General features: G+C 41.0%; 2 protein-coding genes and 1 non-coding gene across 6 annotated transcripts; 2 read left to right on the top strand and 1 right to left on the bottom strand.

Annotated features, from left to right (window-relative positions):
* Positions 1-1,738: 1,738 nt before the first annotated feature.
* LOC133929101 (probable NOT transcription complex subunit VIP2) lies at positions 1,739-8,668 on the bottom strand. 4 transcript variants are annotated; one of them, XM_062375704.1, is made up of 17 exons: positions 8,505-8,647; positions 6,574-6,665; positions 6,083-6,188; positions 5,822-5,988; positions 5,689-5,722; positions 5,368-5,568; positions 4,641-4,853; positions 4,468-4,569; positions 3,934-4,019; positions 3,778-3,852; positions 3,165-3,593; positions 3,040-3,092; positions 2,926-2,967; positions 2,672-2,816; positions 2,493-2,573; positions 2,275-2,362; positions 1,739-2,192 (listed from the first exon to the last, which is right to left on the bottom strand). In XM_062375704.1, the coding sequence occupies exons 2-16, from the start codon at positions 6,589-6,591 to the stop codon at positions 2,351-2,353; spliced, it is 1,764 nt and encodes a 587-aa protein (XP_062231688.1). In that variant the 5' UTR covers positions 6,592-6,665; positions 8,505-8,647; the 3' UTR covers positions 1,739-2,192; positions 2,275-2,350. The 4 variants fall into 4 exon arrangements, with proteins under 4 accessions (XP_062231688.1, XP_062231686.1, XP_062231687.1 ...); XM_062375702.1 differs by having other exon boundaries at positions 5,368-5,722; XM_062375703.1 differs by having other exon boundaries at positions 5,368-5,722; positions 5,822-5,934.
* LOC133929944 (small nucleolar RNA snoR35) lies at positions 6,083-6,160 on the top strand. The gene has a single exon (XR_009911675.1). It is a non-coding gene; the product is annotated as a small nucleolar RNA snoR35 (small nucleolar RNA).
* An 11,088-nt stretch (positions 8,669-19,756) lies between the features above and the next one.
* LOC133929098 (uncharacterized) lies at positions 19,757-22,470 on the top strand. The gene is made up of 5 exons (XM_062375699.1): positions 19,757-19,933; positions 20,056-20,211; positions 20,577-20,628; positions 20,718-20,784; positions 22,018-22,470. Exons 2-5 carry the CDS (start codon positions 20,056-20,058, stop codon positions 22,106-22,108), a joined length of 366 nt encoding a protein of 121 aa, XP_062231683.1. The 5' UTR covers positions 19,757-19,933; the 3' UTR covers positions 22,109-22,470.
* Positions 22,471-23,767: the final 1,297 nt, after the last annotated feature.

The following is a 23,767-nucleotide window of genomic DNA, read 5'->3' as shown; positions in this document are numbered from 1 at the left end:
CTGTTTTCCGGACGTCAGCTTCTAGCACTCTAAGGTGATTAAAATGTGGGGGGAAATCGTTCCCTTTTGTTTTTCCAAAAGTAGACGAAGGCTTTTTTTGGTCATTTTTTATCGGTCATCGGTGTCGTAGCTTGGCACGGAGTATTGGCCAGAACATGCTGGTGTGTTGCTCATCTTATATGTGACCACTGCCAATCCGAAGCCGTGACTCTGCGGACATGCGGTAGAAGACTCAAACTTGAAGCCTTCCATTGAATCTGTTACTATTTATTCTCTCTTCTTCTCTTGTAAAGATAGAGATCAACTAGGAAAGTAGGAACTGGTAGAGGAGGATTGAGCCCCTCCACCCTCTCCCAAGATCTGCCACTGAGCTTATCACGAAACGCCATTCAAGTCAGTAATATAAGATCGATAGGATCATCACCGGCAATATGGGATCATCACCGGGGCATCCGAGACTTCATCTTCACACAGTAAACTTGCTACAGACAAAAGTGCCTACGCTTCACGGTCCATGCATCTATCAGCTTTCGCGGGCGGAATCCCAGAAACATGGAAGGCGTCCATGGTCCAAGTGCTGCATTGTTCACCTTATCATGATTTATTTATTGAGTAAATTTAAACTATGTATACTTTGATAAAATTATCGTATTTAAATAATAGTTTCATAAAAATATAGATTTAATATTAATTTTATCGTAAAACTTCAGATAATTGACAAAATTATCTTAAACTACAGATTTAAACAATAATTTCACAAAAGTATAAATTTAACGCCGATTTTATCTCAAAACTACAGATTTTAAAAGAGTTATTCTCAGACCTATTACCATGGCAACAGATCCCCACTTATAGTCTTACAACAGCTGTCATCTTATGAAACGAATACTTTCAGAGGATGAACTCTTCAAGCGGGGATCCTGAGAGACCACTTTGAGATTCGACCGGGGGATGGTTCTGAATCTACCTCGTACGTGAAATAAATGCGAGTATATGAGATGTAGGCGGGACGGATGATCGGATGCTAGCGGGAGTAAATGCTCGAGAGATTTTAGACAGGTTCGGGCCGCACGGAGTGTAATATCCTACTCCTGTGTATATGCTATAAATGCTCTGAGAATACCTCTCTGTGGATCTCTTGTGTTACAAGTTTTTCTATCTAAGTCTAGAGCTTCGGTCTTCAAGTGCCGATCTTCTTGAGCTTCTGCTTGGCTTCGTGCTTCGTGTATCCTGACTTTGTTAGCTTGGCGTGCCCAGAAAGAAGGGCGCGAGTCCCCATGAGCCATAAATGAAAAGTAACCATCATGAGGCTGCAGTTTGATGTTACGAAGGGTTGAAAATGCGTCCCTGACTGGTCCTGTCGCCCATCATGCCACCTTTTAGCGAGTGCAGCAGAAGGGCCCACCGAGCAACCCCGCGTGCCCGCCCGGTCAGAGCAAGGCTTGACACAGCAGGACGACAAACGATATGCCTCGAGCCCAGCGACGATATCTCCAAACAGCGCCGGATGACGCGCGATGGGACCCGTCGCATTAAATATCCTAGCGCCTTCCTGTCAGGCAGTGACAGGGACTGACAGCAGGTGTGGAGGAAGTGGTTGAAAGTGATAGACCATGCTCCCTCTTAAATACAGAATCGAACCTCTCACCAATTAACACCTCACCACCAAACACTTGTGGAATCCATCGGCAAGGGACTTCTCAAGTCCTCGAGTAAAATTTGTAGTTTTACGATAAAATCAACATTAAATCTATATTTTTATATAACTATTATTTAAATTTATAATTTTACAATAATTTTATCAAAATATATGTAGTTTTACAAAATTTACTCTTTATTCATATCATGCCGGTAAACCATGATACATTACTACATTCCGGTCAATGGTCGAGCAAGCACAACAGACCAGACTCCCCCAAGCAAATAACGAATCATCAAATGAACTACGACGGGCAGATCCAAAATCAGAAGTATGAACTTGTACGCAAGAGAACAAAACATTTACAGTCATCACAGGGAGACTTCGATACCCAAAAATGAAAAGAAAGAAAACTTCGAACCATAGTTACAATAGCCCTAATGATTATGGCCAACAAATTATGAAGCGCACTAATCTCAGCTACATGCCCACAAATACCAAGAGGGCTGTCGGCCAACAAAGGAGCTCCGTTTTTCAGAACAGCACGCATGCCCTGTTCAGAGAGAGAGAGAAACTTTAGGGTACGAATTTAATCTGGACAAACAAATCAGTTTCCAGGGGCCAGAAGTGCTTACGGAATCATTTTGTATGAATTCAACCCGTCTATAATAATAGCTATCGATTGAACAAAAGCAACTTCAAATGCAGAACCTAGCGCAACAGCTGCAAGCAAAAATTAGCGAGTCAACGAGGCAAGTCAGTACATACGGAATAATTACACTATCTTTGATACAGAATAGAAACACATTGTGTATCAAGGGTATCCAAGATTATTAGGACTCAAAATCCTGACCTTATATTTCTCGTCTAACATTTTGGGCGGCAGAAGGGCAGGTCTCTTCTCTACTGCTTCATAATGGAGAACAAAGTTGTCCTGCAAGCAAAAAAAAAGGAAAGAAAAAAAACTCAGATATATTTCTCGGCTAATAGATAAGGCTAGAAAGTCTAGCAGGTTCTATTTGGATAAAGAACCTTATGAATCGTGTCCCAGATGTTTGGATCAAAACAAATGTAGGACCCTCGTTCATGAAGTGGAGTTTTGACAAGAGGTGCCACATTTGGAACTCTTGTAAGCCAGACACAGTACTCTTTGTGGTAAAACCACCCTTTGTTGTATCTGGAAAAAAAATGGAGTAGCAATTTACTTGTATACATAAGGAAATGGTGCAAGATTTATGGTGACAATATGATGAGTGATACTACAAACTATGCAGGTCACTGCTTACAGTTCGTTAGCAGCATACAACTGAGCAACATCCTTAGGCATACTGCAGAAAGAACAGAGTCAAATTTGTGTAGCTAGTAATACCAAATGCAAAGTTAATTGGACTAAAAAGTACCTGTAGAAGATGTAGAATAGTGTTAAGGGGTGAAACTTCTGAAAATGTAATGGCTGCACAGGAAAAAAAAACTGTAATGCCAGGAATTGGGAGGCTAATGGTAACCAAAATGTTGAGAAGCTTACTTGGAGTGCTGGAGGTGGCTCAGCAGAGAAACAAGCCGGGATCTGATAATCGGGTTCTCCTTTAGCCGGCTCATTTAACCATGGAGAGCCAAACGTCTTGTAAAGATTATCTTGAGAGTTCAGATTCAATCCTAATGTTGTCAAATCAATCCCTAAAGCAAGAGATGTTGGCCCAGGCTCTTTCAATCTAATTAAACTTAACAATCCAAGCAAACTATATGGATCCGGCACAGTTTGTGTTCCCTGAATAGAGTTTAGACTCTTATCCTTGAATGGTTGTGGACTTGAAGATGCCTGCAACCTAAGTGCATTTTGAGTCTGCAATTGATAGTACTGCTGCATAAGTTGCTCATAAAACCCTGAATTGGATGACGGACTTGGAGAATTTGACGGCCTTAGTCCAATATTTTCCAGCCCGGTATTTTGAACCTAGTAAAGAATCATTATGGTTAATAATCCACATTTGGAAAGCTTAGCAGACACCAAATATCAAAGTTTCAGTAGGGCTCTCTCCGCTGTTCCGGTTAAATGGGAAATCACAAATTTAGTTGTTTCCTAAGAGTGGTATGTTAAATCTTGAGAAAATGTAAAAGAAAATCCTAGCGTTTCTTACTGAATTAGCACTCTGCTGATGTTGTTGACGGGGCGGATAGCTGCCTCCCAAGTTAAACCCAGATGATCTAGTCATCTGTACAACCATATGTTGGGAAATTTAAGAATATGCCGATATAACTGTTCAGGGAATGAAGTGGCAAAAACATGAACTCACAGGATAATGTTTTGCTTGCATAATATTTACATTCTCATGAAGGTGGTCCTTGTGATGCATATCCATAGCATAATCTGAGGAACTACCTTACATTTCAAAGAAAAATATAATAACGTAATATCCCAAAAGGGAAAAAAAGGATATCACTAAAAACACAATCAGCAGAAAGGAAAAATGACTTCGACAGATCAAATGCAATGAATACAACATGATTATCAATAACTAATGAAAGCGTATCAATGATGTTAACACATGATCAATGGAAAGTTGAGAAGAGTATCAGGGCCTTGGAATGTGATTTAAATGAGAAGAAACAGCCAAGGAGTTAATAAGATATCACACATTATCATGTAGTGCCAAATTATAGTCTATGTTGTTGATGAAGAAATAACAGATGAAATGCAAGTGCACAAGCTACAAACTGTAATGCTAACAAGAACAGGTAGTCATTCATACCAAACAACAAAATAAACTGTCTAAGAGTTGTCCACTACATGCATAACGAGACGTAATGGGTCATTGGTGAAAATACACCTTTAAACCCTGGTAATGCTGGAAAATCTTCATTCTGAATGCTAAATTCCGGATTTTGGTGCACAATCGCGTTAACACTCACTCCATGCTTTTGCAGTGACCCTTCAATATGCAGACGTAGGGAGTTAGTTAATCCAATAAAATCTGAAGATTTGTTAGCATTGTCATATTACCATATTGCCCTTGACCACCTCCAGCAGAATTAGGCCGCCCTGTTAATTGAGGAAAATCATTTATATCAAATGGAGAACTGTCACCGGAGGTTCCATCATGTAGCATTCCAGAAGAACCTAAAGAACTGTTTCCTGGCTGCACTTGATTCTGAGACAGTGATCCTCCAGGTGTTGGGTAAGAACGTCCAAGCATGTTCATGAACTGTGGTGATGCTGGTAAAGGAACAAATAAAACTATTAAATCAAAGCCCAGTATTCACACCTAATACAAAAAAAAAATCATTCCAAAACTCTTCATAAACCCAGTACTCCACATTATTTTACTTGCTTCCTATGGTTAACAACTCAACACAGCTAGGAACATCCATAGACTCAATGTATAGTGGTACTGCTTTATAAACATAATGACTTTGTAAACATTTCGGTTGCCCTTGTCAATTTCGAGTCAAATTAAGCCAAGTTAAAGTTCAATATTTGAAACTCAAAGAGTAAAGTGTTTCCTTCCTCAACCCTCTTACTCGTCTTTCAATTTTTATATGACTGCAGTGGGCCTTTCAAATTCTTACCATACAATTATAATTCTTACCAGATCACTTCACTTTCCAGACAGCAAGAAAGATAAACTGAGAATAGATGTACACATATTCATCAAAGACACATGGAAAGTTCAACCAAACCACCATGTCCCACAAAAGAATAGAAAAAGATTAACATGTCAACTGCATACCTTGTTGAAACATACTACTCATCCTGTTGGATCCTTGAATATTAATAGCCGCACTTCCAGAGTTGCCACTCAAATTCATGCGGGATGCAATACCAGGCATAGACAGCCCTGCAGAGCTTATACTTCTTCCAATATTGCTCCCACCCACAATACTCCCAGAATTTGTTATTTGCGGGCCTAAATTCCCCAAAAGTGGAGAAGCTGCCAGCCCAGGAGCAGAATTGCGGTTACCCACATTAGCCAAGTTTGAGGATAAACCTTGTATTGAACCAATAGCATTCATGCTACTACTAAATACAGGAGTTCTCCCAACATTCATACCTCTGTTGCTAATCCCAGAATGCCCATGAGGAATCTACAAAGGGAGTGAAACAAAAATGAGAGCTGAAGTAAAAGAGCTCTCACTCTGCGTGAGCAGGAAGCCAGGAACAGACTGTGGAAGTGGGGGGGGGACCTGAGACATGGAAGCTTGAAGGTTATTTGAGGGGAACCGGCCACTGGAAATACTACCACCAGGTTGTTGAACCCCTGGTGACGGAAGACCAGTCATTGAAGCATTTCTTGGTGCTAGTGATCCAGACATATTTGTAAGATTGAGATTTCCATGAATGTTGTGTGAAACTTGCAAGCAAATTCAAAAGAGTTAACAGAAAAGCAAGAGATTGCAGCACGCGTCAATGGACTAACAAAATAAAATATTGTAATTTTCACTAACCTGAGTGATGGAAACCTGGAAGTGAGCCAGATTGACCAGAAAAAGATGATGTAAATGATCTTCCTGTTGAATCTCGAAGGTTTGAGGTGGCCCCACTAATGTTTGACTGCAAAAAATGATGAAAATGAGTTCCAAACTTGTCAGAACAGATAACTGGAATATTTTAAGATGCATTTGTAGTTACAAGGATACAAACATAAGTTTTTTCTAGAAACAATAGCTAGTACATAATGCTGTTACACTACACAAATGAGCAGCAAGTACCCTTCAAGAAATAAGACAAAAAGAACCTCGAGCATCAGATGACTGTTTGCTTTCCATTCAGCAATAGCTTAATGTCCCCTTTGAGATAGAGGAGCTAAACAGAGAGCAAGTGACTTACCAAATTACCATGTCCAGAAAAGGACAAGTTATAGGAGCCACCGGTAACAGAGAAGCGATCTGATAAACTAGACTATGATGGTTTACTGGATAGAAAAAAGAGAACGTACATTCAGTGGTCCTGACATTTTGATGATGCCCAAGAACGAAGAAGCCAAGAGTCAAATATTATTTGCCAAATGGCATGATATTGTTATCCAATCTGGAGTCCAATAAGAGGCAATACATGTGTAAATAATGTGTACAACCGAATTCCTCCAAAAATGCACTTTATTCTTCAAAGAAACAAAAAGGAAAGCTAACAAGCACATTTGCTTCGACTTAGATCTTCTTTATCAGTACACATGGCCAGATTAATGCATTACTGAATAAATGCATATGCGACAATGCAATGCAGGAAAAGTTGATTTATAGTTTACAATACTGAACAATAAGACTCCATTTGGGATAATACTGAACAATAAGACTCCATTTGGGATTTCAGTGCAGTACTAGGTTCATAGGTTGTGCTGTGAAGCAAGGTGTGAGGTGCCTGCCGAAATTTGAACATATTCGCCACATCTCGAGAACTAAAATATGTTATCTCATTGAAAGACACTCACACAGAACAAAAAAATTGCATGGCAAAATTGAAGAAAACAATTCACACTACCAAAATATAAAGATAGAGTGGAAATTATATAACCGGTCTCGGCACCATGAAGGCGAGTGCAGCCTTCAGGTCCAAATTGGTGTTTTCAGATATGCAACTAGAATTTAAAACCTAAATTGGCAAGCAAAAACTAACATAAAGAGCTTGATTATCTCCCGGTTTACACGTACCTGTAAACTAGCTAATTTCTACAATGCAAACCAAAGCTCGAAAAAAACTTACAAAGAAATTTAGTCAAAGAAAACAGTGTGTGAAAGAAACAAAATTACATATGACAAACGAGCACAAGCCAACTGCATCCCGATACTAGAACTCACGGCCCACAGAACTTTACGACTACCGATTCATAAGTATATTGTGAAAACTTTATTACTTATGGACCCAATCGGCTTCAAGGATCCTCACCTTCGTGTGTATGTGTCTCCATACAGAGTCTAAACATGAAAATTACCGATGCGGTACTCAACCAATGAACCAACAACATATTTGGATAAGCACGAGATGCTGGATTAGGAACTTTCTGAAACTGGTAGGCCACTTCGAAAAATAGATACCCTAGAGATTAGCATATCTGATCTAAGTCAATAAAAGCAGGGAAATTGATTTCTATGTTCATGGTTTCTCTGACTACAATTCCATCTCCACAGGCATCAGCATTGTTTGGCTCCTTCACATTTTTTTGGCTGGTTTGAGGTCTATCTGATGTTCCTATAGAAGGTAAAAATGCTTCGCAACATTATCTGAGCCTTTTCTCAAATTCAGAATCTAACTTTCTAACAAATAAAGCTGCACGGTTTAACTCTTTAAGTACTACATGAACAGGTGACAGAGAGCTGGTGACGGGTGACCTGCTGGAGTTCAGGAAGCTCCTTGATTACACCCATGAAAATTTGACACTGATTCCAAAGGGTTTTATTAAATAAACTTTTCATGCTTCCCAGGTTTCTACTCCCCTAAAAACAGGGGGTTCTGTGACCAGTGATCAGTCACAAAAGTATACAATCTCGAACACTGAATTACAGTATTCAGCAACTACGATTGCTCCGGTGTTTCCCATCACACTTCGACCCTCGATTTGAGGCTCTGCTTGGCGAAGCGTCCGAAGCACGAGTTCAGGGTTCCGGACTCCGAACCCAGCGCCACTCCAAATGTACAAAACCCACCGCAAAATCGAATCTAAGCTAAACCCAACCCAAACCGACGCGCGGTTGGAAGCCACTCACTCCGCCGCGAGCGACCCCGCCAGCGACGCGCGCCCGAACGTCACAGATCAGCCGACGAACCCGCGCGTGGGCAGGGCGGCTGCCCATTGCCATACGAGACAATCTACGACGCGGGACGGCACCGCGGAAGCACGGAGAAGAATCGGGAGAGGACTGGTGAACTGACCTGGAGGGGGCGCGGCGGTGCGGCGCGAGGATCTCTCTGCGTCGAGGCGGAGACTGGAAGAGAGAGAGAGAGACGACGGCGGCGATGGGGTGGGAGGCAGCACCGTGTCCACCGCACCAGTGGAAATGTGCGGGGGATGGGGTGGCGTCCACCGTGTCCACGCGGGCCCGACACGAATTTTTTTAATAAAAATTGCAAATGTTCATATCTGTTTGAAAAAATTTACAGCTCTAAACTGAGATCTAAACTGAGAGCTCGAAGATGCCAATGATCTAAGACTCGATGATGATGTCATGGTGGCTGCCATGTTGACATATCACATGCTAAAAGGATGACACATCATGATGGCTGCCACGTTGACATATCATATGTTAAAAGGACGACAAGTAGTCTATCGTCTTTATAATGGGCGATAAGAGCATATGTGCTGTGAGGACCGATGACATTCTAAGAGAATGAAATTAAGATACTTAAAATTATTAGGTTTTAAAAACTTCACTAGATATAACTCTATCAAATTTTATCAAAATATACTTTAAATTTACCTATTATATATACTTTACCACTCAAAAGGTTTGCATCATATAATCAATCTTAACAAACTACTCTAAGAAAGTAAGTGCGCAAAGGTATATTATAAGTATGTAAATACGGAAACGTAAATAAGATAGAGAGAACAAACTTGGCACAAGAATTTTTATCTCGTGGTATCGATGGCACATAAGTCATCCTTAATTCACGTTAGAGCTGCGCAAAGAATATGCTTCTAGTCGTCAAGACTCTTCTGATCACGACTCTTGAGCTATCAAACCATCAAGGTAAGATCTCAAGTACGATGAGTCATTAAGTTACAAAGGTAAGGTCTCACCACTAATATCTCTTATGGTCACTTGTACGCCGTCTTTATTTTAGAGCTTTAGCCACCAAGGCAAGGGCATCTACGTCCCTGTACATACTTCTTGTCGTCGCTTCACACTAAGTTGGAGGGTCAACAAGACTCTAAGACGTTGGCATACCTCTCGATACAAGGTTGGATCACTTCTTAATCTACTCTCTAGGTTTTAGCATCTAGCAACACTTCTCTCTAAACATATAAGTATTAATCACTCTCTAATCTTATGCTTAATCGTCTTGATAATTATTTTTAGTACTTTGATAGATTGGATGTCTTCTTAATTGTATATTGGCTTCTCTGCAGTCTAGCACCTTCAAATAAATGAGTAGAGGGATATTTATAGGCTCAACCCCATGAATTAGCTGTTGCTCCAACGGCTCAACTTTACTATGAACACCGAATGATCCGGTGACAACAGTTGTACCAATCCCAGATCATCTGGTGCATACACCAGTGGAATCTAGCAGTTGGAACTCCACTAAAATCTCTTCTGAACACCGGATGTTCTGGTGTAACCTTCACTTCTATCACTGTACTATCCGGTGTGTAGATTTGAGCCTGACCGAACCAATCTCTTCACTGTTCAATTGTTTGGTGTATAGGTCTTCTTATCACTGGATCTTCCGATGTGTATAGCTTCATCTCCCCCGAGCCAGACTATCTTATGGAAAATACTGCGATGTTGTCATTCTTTCATCACTGGACTATCTGGTATAGTCAACTTCATTCTCCAAAAATTACACAGCTTCTATTAAATGCTTCGATGTACATTACTCTTGAGCAGCGAACCTTCTGGTGTGTACAATCTGCTTTCAACTCAGTTTTCCATGCTCCTGGAAAATGCTCCGGTGTGTACACCTTTTTCTGCACCAGACCATCAGGTATATGCAATTTCTATAGGAATTATCCAATTATGTCCAAACTTTGTCCTGACTTCGATGACTTCTTCATGTCTTGCATCTATGAGACTTATTAAGACATATACTTGATAAACATGTTAGTTCTATTAATTATATTGACATTAATCACCAAAATCACATATATATTCTAATAAGATCATGTTCACTATAATCTCCCCTTTTTGGTGATGCTTGCTTGGATATATGTTCTTACCAATGTGTCCCTTTTTTTGTTGTGGCTCCCTTTTCTTCATCGTCACTATCTCCCTTAATCGATCAATGCAAGAGCTCATTCTTCTCCCATTTTGTCAACTTTGGCATCTCTAGTCATCTTGCTTTCTCCAATAGGCATGCTATCTTGCAACCTGCTTCTTGCTTTGGTCATTAAAATCACCCCCTTTGTTAACAATCTCAAAAAGGTTACAAATACATGTTAAACCCAAGAAAAAGCATTAGAGCACATAGGAGATAGCTTCATAAATTATGATCCATATAAATAGCACCACTTGAGATATGAAAGAGTTATGTTGATACCAATTGAAAAAGATTATGAAGCATTAATACCAATAAAAAAGGAAAAACAAATATTACAATTCATGGAACTCTTATGATATGATCTAAACTCCGCCTATATTCACACATAAGGTAAGACTCACTTGTGATTACCACTTGTATGTATGTAACAAAATGTAATGGTAGAAAGTCTAAATCATATCATGCATGAAGATAGCTTAAATGTACTAATGAATTGATAATGATACCAATTGAAATCTTTAAGCATTGCATACCTCTGGGGACGTAGATTACTCTATGAGACTACGAAGATATCATTTGCAACATATGTTAGTCTCAAAATCACAACCCATATGATATACTTTCCCTAAATTTGTGCATACAAGTTTCGAATACTTGTGAGATATATGCACTTATGAAAGTACTTGATGTCAACTAGGGGGGGGGGTGAATAGTCGTTTCTGAAAATTAAAACTCTGCAGCGGATCATACAGTGTCTAGAAACTCCGGCTCAATCCGGATACTCTGGGTTCTGGAGTATCCGAATTCACTCGGATTATCTGGACTATACAGGAACTCGAAATCAAAGTAAATCTAAGCAAGTCTAATATTGTCTACGAGTTACCACATACTCTATAAGATGTATATGCTCCTTTTCAACAACAATCTGCACTCAAATACTCACAAGCAACAATATTGAGACAAATTCACAAATATCAATTTGAACGAGTAAAGTGCAAGAAAGTAAATGGAAACAAGATTTGTTCCCGAAATTCGACCACCTCACAAAGAAGTGCCTACGTCTCCGTTGAGGAGCTCACAAAGAGCCGGGTCTTTTTCAACCCTATCCTCACCCAAGCGACCACAAAGATCGAGCTAGGGTTCTTACTCAAATCACGAGTAATACAAACTTCCCGTGGCACTCCACAAAGATTGGGTGCTCTACGGGTGACCTCTTGCCGTCTAGAAGCACGAAGCTTCAAGAGTAAATAATGCAAATCACAGCTTGGCAAGAACTCAAATGCTCAAAGGTTTGCTTTTGCTCTCTTGCTCTAGATTTCACTTCCCAAACCCTAACTCCCAAATCTTGCAAAGATCAAGCACTAGAGGGGTTTGGGAGGACTATTGAATGCTCTTTAGAAGGTTGGTTCATAGGTAGCTCAACAGCATTGAATGGAGGGGGTGAAGAGGTATTTATACTCTTTCCCCCAAAACTAGCCATTACAGTGCTTTTTAGATAGACCCGGAGTATTCGGATTTATCCGGAGACTCTAGGTAGCACAGAAACACACGCACCTAACCTGTCAAAACTAGCCGTTACACTGATCCAGAGTATCCGGATTCACCCGGAGACTCCGGGTAACACTTGAGAAAAACGGGCAAGAAACTAGTCCGAAGGATGCCTGGAAGGTCCGGAAGCATCAGGACCTGGAGACTCCAGACCAACTCGGAGACTCCGTCTTTAGCACCCTCAGCAGATAGAGACTCTTTCTTGAAATCTCACTCGAAGACTCCGGGATACTGACAGCATCCAGAGTATCCGGGCTAACCCGGAAACTCCGGGCTTAGGCTTTGAAGCGAGACAGAGACTCTCTCTCGTAGTCTCACTCGGAGACTCCGGGACACTAACACAGTCCAGAGTATCCGGGTTAATCCGGAGACTCTGGGTTCAGACTTAAAGACAGACAAAGATTTTCTCTTGGAGTCTTACTCGGAGACTCTGGAACACTAACAGAATTGCTATTGTTGTTTTTCTTGAGCTTATAGTAATTGCTCTTGATCTGTAGTTAGATTTGGTGTAGAGGTTGGAGATCTTGTTGGAAAGATTTTTTATCTTCTTTTTTTCCTTGGTCTCCTTCTTAACTTGCTTGCATTGAAAGAATATGTTATCTTCTTGATGGCACTTGAAGTATGTCACAGTGGGCCCCTCCACAAGCTTGTTCATCATGCTATCATGATTATCTTGAGGAGGTTGGATACATCATTTGGCCTTTAATCTTGCCAAGTCTTCTTTGAGCATCTTCACTTCCTGCTTGAGCTCATCATTCTCTTGTGCAGTGAGTTCATTAGATGGTTCTACAAAAATATTCTCAGTGCATATCTCATTGCAAAGAGGTGAGCTAAATATAACAATTAAATCATCACAAGAAGTGAAAGTGTGAGGAACCGTCCAAATAATATTCTAATTAATCACTAGGAGGATCATTATTCATAATCACAACCTCAATGATTAACCAGAATATCATCCCGGTAGTCCCGGCACGCGTTTTTTGCCTAAGATCGGAACACATGCCTTTCCAACATGTACATCGCAATAAAACTTAAGAAAGAGCGAGTAATTAACATTATATTACAAGTTCTTAAGCATGCAACAAGTTATCACAATTTACAGTAAAAGATAGGTAGGAGAAGACTAAAACCTGCTCAACTCCTAACCAGCAAAAGAACTAAGCAGCGGAAGACTAAAAGCTATAAAACAAAAGGGGGATGGAGTCATATGCCCTTAGGCTCTATCACAAAAGCACGACCACCCAGAGTAGGAAGCACTACTCTTGCCCACCACCTGCATCGGCGGGCACGAAGTAGCCAAACACCGCCTCTCCCTCAGCAACAGGAGTACCTGAAAGCGCAGGCATGAGTACGAAGGTACTCGTAAGACTTAAACCATATAGAGCACATATACATAGCTCGACTTCAAGAATTATGCATTGATCATTAGCAAGGATGAACCACAGGTTAAGTAAAACATATACACTAAACCTCCTAGACATATGTGTGAGCGACTGAAACTTTACCAAAACATATCAAAACTACCCTGCATCTAACAACTGAACAAGTGTAACTGTACCAACATGTATATCAATAAGTAACAAGTGCCCACATCACCATCTCCCACATACCGAACCACAAACCATACTCAAAACTCTATGACCGGGTGCAAATGAAACAATAGCATACTCATGACCGAGAGCGTGGCAGTTCAAACTATTTATACACCTTGCAGGGGGATACTCCTGGACCCACACGACTCGGGGACCATACGGCTTGTGCCACCTGCTAAGGGGTACCCGTGTCAACCTTTCCCAACCAGTCCCAACTGTGTGCGGCATGCATCGCTCGACGCGACGGTACTAGAACTACTCCCGGAGCAAACTAGTACCACTTACAAGCCTAACAGCTCACACCGTCGATGTTCAAGCCCCACAAAGTCACAACTGCGAAGGTATTCGGCTCGCCTTACCATTAGATCGGCATGTGTTGAGTAAGGTAAGTGCTAAAGTCAACTACCACGATGATCAACCTTAAACGATGCAAGTGGCCTACGGTGTCCGGTTTTCCTCTACCGACCTACGCAGGGGAACTCCACATCCGGGCAGGACAAAACACCATCCTAGCACTGCCCACACCTTATCTCAGTCTCACCACTCATACAACCATCTCAATTTCAACAAGTGTATGTAACCATAAGGAGGTCCTATGTTCGCGAACAACAGGATGCGCCGTCGTTCGACTTCTACCAAATGACCTAAGCATGGCTAAGCATATAAGTCGAACTCATATCTAGACATTGACAACACCTCAAGGCTACAAGGAATGTAAATACATACGTATTCAAAGTAGAAGAATGCAATCGACATAGGTTCTACCCATTAGTACCCGACATTGACTCACTAAACATGCATACATACATAAGCGCATTTCATCAATTTTAGACTTATCCAATTACACAAGAGGGATCAATATGCTTAGTTGCTTGCCTTGCTACCCTGGATCAAAAAGGTGGGGCGCATCAGGATCAAACTCGGCCTCCGGGATCATCGGATCGGCGTTCTCTAAAAAGAATAACGCGTGCAATGCCATGAGTATGGATGAAATGGAACAGTTCATGCCATAGGATGCGCAAAACATGTTAAAAGTGCAAATATGTGAACTAGAACAAAATTAGGACTCAAACCAATTTGAAAAGTTGCTGAAAGTGCGAAACCTCCGAAGAATTCTCCGGAACCTCCGGACATATGCGGACTATCCGCAAAATTATGCAGAACATCCGGACATTGCGCAACTCAGGCAAACTCCAGACTATCTGGACTTTTCTTCGGATACTCCGGACATGTGCGGACCCTCCGGACTTTTGTCCGGACACTCCGAACCTGGGCTAAAAATGTGTTTTCTACGATTCGTCGATCGATTCAACTTGAACACTAGACACACTCTACCTAAACATGGTCATACACTATATATGGGGTTTAGATTCAATTAATTACGAGATATTAAAGATTGAAACCATTTCAATGACTCATTAAACCTCAGCGCATATTTCATTAAACAACAGAATTCAAACACTCATCTCATGGCTTATAGTATTTTTAATGTGTAGAGCATGTTAATACAAGGCTAACAAAAGTGGTTTCATAATTGTAGGATATGGCAACAACTAATCGTGACCTAAACAAGCCGAAACACATTTAATTAACTCACTAATTCTCAAAAATATTTTCTAGAATTTCAACATTTTTAACACGTAGTTCACACTCATAAGAAGCTAACACAACTAGTCCCACATGGTTTGGGGTTTAGATTAATTAATTATGAATTTTACAAGCCTCAACACGCCTGATAAATAGTAACTACGGACCCTCCGCACTTTTGCGGACTATCTGCATATTTTTGTGGAGGTTCTGGACTACGGAATCTCCGGACAATTTTACGGAGGTTTCGTACTTTACAGAACTGCTTCTATTTGAGGGGAAACTTTACCAAATCGATTTGTGATCTTTTCCACTCTAAAGGAGTATATGTTTGGGAGAGTTTCGAGAGTATAGAACTTAACTAACCACCTAGCAACTCAATTCCTAAATCAAATCTCAACCAAACCCTCATTTTGGTCTAAAATCTCAAAAACTCATGAACTTTGCTAAAACTCGAGATCGATCAACCAAATCACGAATTTTTGCTATGGAGAGCCTAAGAGACTTACTCAAGATGCTTGTGGAGTTGGGTGACCGTTAGAAAGTGGAGGAAATACTCGGGAAACGAAGAATTTCGGTGTTCTTCTCGTTTTAACCCTAAACACCAAAACGAGCCAAGAACGACTCAAATCCTCCGAAAATTTGAAAATGAATTGGATGGATGAGTAGCTTTTGAGCTCTAGAATGCAATGGTACCACATGCTTACCTTTAATCCTTCTCTAGAGCTCGGATTTGAGGAGAAAGGGAGAGAGAGCTTGAGAGGGGAGTGAGAGGGAGGCAGCAGCAGCTGCTGCACGGGTGGGAGGTGTGGGGGTGAGGGAGGAGAGAGAGGGAGCAGGTGGGGCTGCCCATTTGGGTGGTTGGGAAGGTGGGGCCCACGGGTGAGAGAAAAAGCCCATTTTAATTGTGAATTCTATTCTTTTCTCTCCCGAATTTATTTCTCTCATCCAATTTACTTTTAACGAAGTGCATTAGCGTTCTGAATTACAATTACGCAAAATTAAATATAATGCTTAAGAAGTATGATTATGCTTAATTGCGTGATTAAGAATTTGGGTCGTGACAGAAGCATCTACCTTAGAATTGAAATTAAAGAGAGATGTAGATTGCTTTGAAGAGACCTTAGATTGATATTCAGTATACTCAAATTTTGCCTTAAGCTCTTCATGTTCCTTGTTTAATAATTCAAATTTGCTTAATAATTGTTTATAATTGAAAACAAAGGTAGCATGAATGTCATTGAGAGCATTAATTTTCTTAAATTCTTTAGATGATTTTTTAAAACCTTTTATTGCTCATTGATCAAATCAAGAAGTATTTCTTGAGAGGGTGAATCCTCATCAGATTCATCATCACTTGCATCATTTTTTATATTTTTGGCCATAAGGCACTTGTGTGATGATGACCTTGAGTAAGGGTTTCTTTTGGAGGAGCGAGTGGTGAAGCTCTCATCACTTGAGCTTGAATCTTCATCTTCACCCGCCCATCTTTCTATGCTTGCAGATGCTTTGTCTCTTCCTGTTGTTCTTGATCTTCTTCTACTTCCTGATATGATCAATTGTGTTGACCAAGTCTTCAATAGAGAATAGATGATTAATGACATTGATCCTCTTTATGTTCTTCTGCAATTGTAAGATGAGTTTGGCGACTTTGAGACCCATCTCTTCGTCATTTGAGGTGTTTTGCTTATTTTCTTCATCTTCTTCATCAACATCATCTTCGGTTGAGCTTGACTCTTACTCTTGTCTCTTTATCTTTGCTTCATGTGTGAGTATGGTTCTTATTTGCTTGTTAGGGTAATGTTCTTGGCATCGGATGGGGTAGAAGCTTCAACCTCTATGTTCATGGTCATCCCGTGGGCGGTGATCTTGCTGAGAACATGAATTGAAGTCATCTTGCTCATATCGTGGTCATCGTAGATGATGGAGACAATTAGCTTTGTACTTTAGAAGAATAGATTGAAGTATTTTTCTCACAACTTGAGTGTCTTCAATTTACGTCAAACCTATTCCATTGATCTTATTGACAAGAATATTTAAATGTAAGTACACATCATTAGTATTTTCATGGACAAATTGTTTGATGCTATTGAGCTTAGTGACAAGCACATGGTATTTCTCATTGCTCATATTCTTTGCTCATAGTATTTTCAATGAGGTTAGTCCAAATATCATATGTATTGGTGAGAGAATATACTCTATTGAAATCATCAATGCTAAGAGATGATAAAAGGATACCCTTCGCCATAGCAACAGATTGTCTCTTCTTGTTTATGAGACGTTGTCTCATCCCTTATTCGGTGACCTTCCAAACATTTAAACCTTTGGTTTATAGAAAACAAGTTAATAGAATTTTTCAACGGGAGAAATTAGTGTCGTCAAAGTGTGGAGCACTACCGATATCCATTCCAACCCAGACGTCACAACTCTCTAGGATGTTAAACCTATCAAGAGCACGGGGCTCTAATACCACTTGTGAGGATCGGCGACGTCTCAAGAGTGGGGTGAATTAGGACAATTAAAACTATTAGGCTCTAAAAATTTCACAAGATAAACCTATATCGATTTCTATCTAAATATGCTCTAAGTTTATCTAGTGTGTCTAATCTACCACTCAAAAGGTTAGCATCATATAGTCAATCTTAACAAACTATTCTAGAAAAGTAAGTGCGCAAAGGTAGATTGCAAGTATGTAAATGCAAAAACGTAAATAAAGTAGAGATAGCAAACTCTTCTGGTCATGGCTTTTGAGCTACTAAGGCACCAAGGCAAGACCTCAAGTACGATAAACCACCCAGCCATCAAGGTAAGGTCTCACCATCAATCTCTTTTCCGATCACTTGTACGTTGTTTTCACTTTAGAGCTTTAACTACCAAGGCAAGGGCCTCCGTGTCTCTGTATATGATTCTTGCTGCCGCTCTATACTAAGTTAGAGGGTCAACAAGCTTGAGCCACCAAGGTTTAATGTGCCAATCAGTCATCAAGACTCCAAAACTGAAAGTGCATCTAGCCCTTATATGTGGTTTGATAATTAATGATAATACCTATGGACTAACAACATTATTGAGAATTGTTAGTAGGTTGTTCCATAGGTGATGTATGATCAAATTGTGGAGAAATACCACATGATCTGAACTATGAATCCAAATCCATAATCAGGATAATTGAGGAGAGGTATCGATATACTATTAGCTACGACAAGGCTTTTAGGGTGAAGAGAAAGGCAATTGAGATAGGATTCAAGACATACGAAGTATCATACGATGATCTTCCACAGTTGCTTCGCACTATTACTAAGAGGAACCCTAAAACTTACATTGATACTGCGCACTACCTGTCGGTGAAGGAACTTGATATGTTGGTCCTGCAATGCAAAATCTTTGCCTTCGGAGTTTGTATTCAAGCTTTTATAGCATTGTTGCCCTATCATTTGCATCGACGGGACTACCTAATATTACCAGTGGCATTTTCCTTTGTCGAAAGTGAGAACTTAGACATCTAGTATTAGTTCATGCAGTGCATCAGGATTTTTGTTGTGATGGATCGACCGAATGTCTGCCTTACACATGATCCGCATGCAAAGATTTTGAAGGCAATCCTCAACCTGCAGGATAGTTCAGCTGAACACCAAGTCAGACCCATCTCACAAGATTTGCAGACAGTTCAAGAACAAGAACATGATGAACCTTTTTAAAAGGTTGTGTAGTGCATGAGGCGTTTGGGTGCTAACTTCTTCAGACAGTTCAAGAACAAGAACATGATGAACCTTTTTCAAAGGTTGTGTAGTCAGAATCAGCAGCAAAAGTTCGATGCCTTGTGGAAAACAATAGATAAGCTTACCACGAAGCGAACATAAGAGCATGCACAGAGGCTATCTATACACACATATGCATACACATACAATACACATATACATACGAATACATATACGTATCTATATACGTACACATATGTGGGACCCACATGAACAACAGCTACAGTAATTTGACCTTAGAATTGCTCCCATTCTTAGCCCTTTAATATAGATAATAGATTTTATTGAAAAAATAGATATTTGTTAACTATTGGAAGGGCAACATGTTCCCATCCCCTGTTGGAAGCTGTTGGAAAGGCGATATGTACCTGCCACCCGTTAGAATGGCAACTCGTCCTGCCACCCATTGAACGAGTGACATGTAGCAATGCCTGTCAACACTGGCAAGCTATATCGATATATCACCCGTTGAAAGGGTGATATCACTTTTTAAAATGGGTGATATGAGTCTAGATTAACAATTTTTCAAAATAAACATATATATTTGTAATTTTTTGTTTTGAAAAGTATATAAAAAACTCGGCCGGACACCTCGGATCCGTCGGCCCAAATCGAATGACCTTATATGGGCGACCTTTTTCCCTTAGAAAAATAACTCAATCAAAATTCAATTATCTACTCTACAAGAAAGTGGGCCCAACCTACTCCCTCATCAAGCCCAACTAGAGCACTCTGGTGGGCCCATCCCCAACCCCTCGATCAGGCGAGGCGACTCGACTGGGCGCTAGATCTAACATCCGTCTCGCGAGATCGGGGAGAGGGGAAGAAGAAGCGCCAAACCCTACTGCTGCTGCCATCCTTGCCCGTCTCCCCAGATCTGCGATACGGTCCAGCCGAGGTGAGCCGCGATCCATCTCTCGCTGGCCTGCGGGGGTCTGATTCTCTGTCTTTGATGCGAGGCTCTTGAAACTTTTCGGGGGGTAGTTGTTTGACTCGCTGGAGATCCGTTTGTTGTCGCAGATGGCGAGCACTGGGCGGTCGATGCTGCTGTCGCTACTTCTCTTCGCGGTGACGCTGTCGCTACTCGAGATGTACAGGGGCAAGTTCGCCTCGTCGGAGCTCATGACCATCGCCGGCGGCTTCGTCTGCTCCCTCCTCTTCCTACTACTCCTCACCGTCTGTCCCTTCCTAATCCGTGTTGCCCTCCTAATCCCGTGTTGCTTCTATTTTGTTTTTGTTTTTTTTTGTTCGCTCGGAATGGTGGATATTGGAGAAGCTCTTTACTCTTCCTGATTTGCTAAATGAAATGATAGAAACTTGTGCAACTAGACCCTTAGCAAGGCAAAACATAGTGAACCTAGCATATAACACTTAGCGACCTTGTGGTGCACACTAAAGTACATTTGGCTGCCACCCTTAACACGGTTTTGTGTTATAAGATCAATTAGTTCTGCACTCATCAACTCTTTCATCAACAAATGTATTTTCGCTGCATGGAATTTTTGGTGTATGATAAATTGATAATTGGACAACTGTTGCAGTTTATTGGGAACTACCAAGAAGCTAGTGGAGTTAGAACCGGGTGGGGTGCAGGTATGTGTGGCGTATGATCTCAATTCTAATAACTTCCTGCAGCGTTTATTTTTTGACTTTCTTTCATCATAATTGCTCTTTCCTTGCAGTTGTTGTAGCAGAACTTGTTGCTCTTATTGTAGCTGGCACTGTCCACCGCGTCTGTATCACAACATGGTATGTTAGCACACTTGACTGATTTCTTTATACCAGACATTGGCATTTATTCTGTCCCATGAACCCATCAACAAATCCAAATGCTTCAAGTCTGCTAAATAAGGAACGTGTTTGAGATTATCCAGAGATGCTAGTTTAGACATTCCAATGGAATGTTTGCTTATGAGTTTTTGTTCTTTTGGGAGGAGAGAAATAGAAGGTGTAAGTTTAATAATTTTGCAAAGTATAATGTGATGTTACCAAAGCATAGGTATTTATTCGTTATCCTTTTCTTTTGGAGGTGGGAGGATTGACTAATGTTGTCATCTTAAGTTCAAAACCTACAATACAAAGAGACCTAGAAACGACAGTTGAATGTGCACAGCCTGGAAGCCACAGTAGAATGCCCACATAGATAGCCCATCCAACCCGTTGTTGGTTGGAATCAAACTCTGGTCATCATCCAGAGAATCAAGTGCCATACCATTTGGACTATGCAATGGTTGACTGTTCATTGTTAACTATAGGATATTGTTATGAATATTACAATTAGCATTTTTGCATGTTGAAAAATAATAATGCTATAGGCTCACTACATTACTATTCGTGGGTTTCATGTTGTTCTCCTTACATATGCCTTATGCAGCCAGCACGCCATTTAAAATTATGAGATGGATTGCTAGTAGCCAAGTAAGATCTGTTGATTCAAAATATCATAGTAGTGTTCCTTCTGTAACTTATCAGATTTACACTGAGTTACTATTGCATGCAAACTATAGTACACCAACTACCTGGGGAAGTTCAGCCACCTGACAACCATGACTTTTGAGAGTTATTTGACAATGATAGATCACATTTTAGTGCTATGTCGGGGTAAGGTTTGCGGTGTCCACCATGGTCTCGACACAGCATTGCAATATTACAGTTCCTTAGAAGTTGCATTTCTGTGGTACTTCATGAAGCAGCATTTCCCAAGCTATGCATGTAGCACACATGACAATGCCTGGTAAAAGTGTGCTGGTGGAACTTATTATATTATAATGTGTAGTTATTGCTTTGAAATATCTGGCAGTGGATAGACAACATTTTCACAATATTATGTAGAACTCGTCCTTGTAAGACCCTAGCGTTAGTGTTCCTATTTTGGTGGTTGCGGTCTTCCTTTATCATTTTTCTGGGGTTTATCTGCATGCTCATGTGGTCATGCCGTAATCCATGTTAACAAACTAATCCTTTGGGTCCGCTTTGCTGCAGCTTACTGTTTTCCGCTGGGCTCCTTTACGAGGTTGACAAGCTCTCCGGTATGATCCTTGCAAGGAGCGAGTCTCAAGTGAGGCGGCGTTAAGCACAAAAGATAATCCTGTACGATGGCTCATTTTGTAGATCAAACCGAAATGTTCACACCCTCCATTGGACTTGAACCCATTTAGCTATTTTGCTAGGCATATAGGACTTGAGTTTTGGATACTGGTGCGTTTGCACCGAGGTCACATTCTGATTCCGTCAGATCCGTTGACTAGGTAATGTACCTGGTGCCTTGTTTAGGCCCTGTTTGTTTCAGTTTTTGCTAGCTTCTGCTACTTAGAAGTAGAAAATTGAACCAAACAATATGTTTTTGAAAATGTATCCTGAGAAGCAAAAGCTGTTAGAAGCTGTCATTATTACTAGAAGATAAAAAAACTTAAGAAGTTTTTATAGCTTATGAGAGATGATGATTTGAGAGATATTATATATATTATATATTTTATCTGCATTAAAAGTTAATTCAAAAGGTTTTTTATAAGCAGTTTTTTAACGGCAACTTTTAAAAGCATCTTTGTAAAAGCCTAAGCTCAACCAAATAGACCCTTAAATCCTGCGGCGCCGAGTTTCAAGCGTTGAAGTTTTGCTTGGCCCGTTTGGGTTTGCGTGTTGTTTAACAGCTTGTCAACGCTGGGTTCTGTGGTGAGAAAGCGCAATGCAGGATAGAAGCCGCCGATACCAAACCCAGGGAATTTCCAACGTAATAAGCATGCGGCTGAGTAAAATGGCTGTGGCGCCGGCTGACACGCGAGCGTCGACCGCTTCCCCGGCCGTGCAGCCCTGTACTTGCGACCGTTTCGGCCAGAGGCTCCCATGGTGTGTACGGCCGTACGGGGCAGAGCTGGTCTGCACGGCGGAGAGCTCGTGTCGGCACGAAGCGCCGGAAGAGGCAAAGCATGGACTTTCCGTAGCCGTTTTGCTCCGTGATTGGAGTAGATGTTTCGGCCTGCGAGAGAGAGCTGAGGTTGTGTGGGAGGGTGGGATAGCGATTAGCGAGGCTCCAAGCAAAGCATGCGCGCCGGCGGTCGTGATTTGACCGGGAGAACCCGATTGACCGGGGATGCAGGTCCCGCGATCAGACACATCACAACATGCACTCACACCCGATTGGCCGAGAGTACGAAACTTCCAATCAAGCTCCCAATTTTTTAGAAACCCGGTACAACACGCTTATATCACTACTATATACACACACGCAATGCTTATTTGGTTGGACGTTGCTAATGGTCTGATTCAAGAGCCGACGTTTATTTGGTTGGACGTTGCTAATGGCCTGGTTCAAGAGCCCGATATACTTAAGACTATCTCCGTTAAATACTTTATAAATTTATCTCTATATTATAACATACTTTAATATTATTATAATACTATTAGCAAATATCTTATTTTCTACTCTATTACTCTCTCTCCGAATCTACAATCACCTCTTTGAGCAATGTTGTGGAGCTTCATTCCTCCCTCAAATTTGCTGATCCTCTCCTCTTACCGATTTGCGCCCGCAACCCTGTAGCAGTAGAAGTTGATTCCGCTAGAGCTCATTTATATACGCTTGGAGTCCGTATCGATAACTGCAACCGTGAAAGCCGACTCCCATGGAGTTGGCCCTATTAGTAAAACAAAAAGGAGAGGGAATGATGCCGGCGCGCTAATCGCAATTAAGCCCCAGTGCCTCACCCCCATGGTTCGGCTGCGAAAGCTACGT

This window comes from Phragmites australis, chromosome 9 (assembly GCF_958298935.1).
Source record: "Phragmites australis chromosome 9, lpPhrAust1.1, whole genome shotgun sequence".
NCBI lineage: Eukaryota > Viridiplantae > Streptophyta > Magnoliopsida > Poales > Poaceae > Phragmites > Phragmites australis.
Note: the sequence above shows the minus strand (reverse complement) of the source record. Positions and strands in the feature narration are given on the sequence as shown.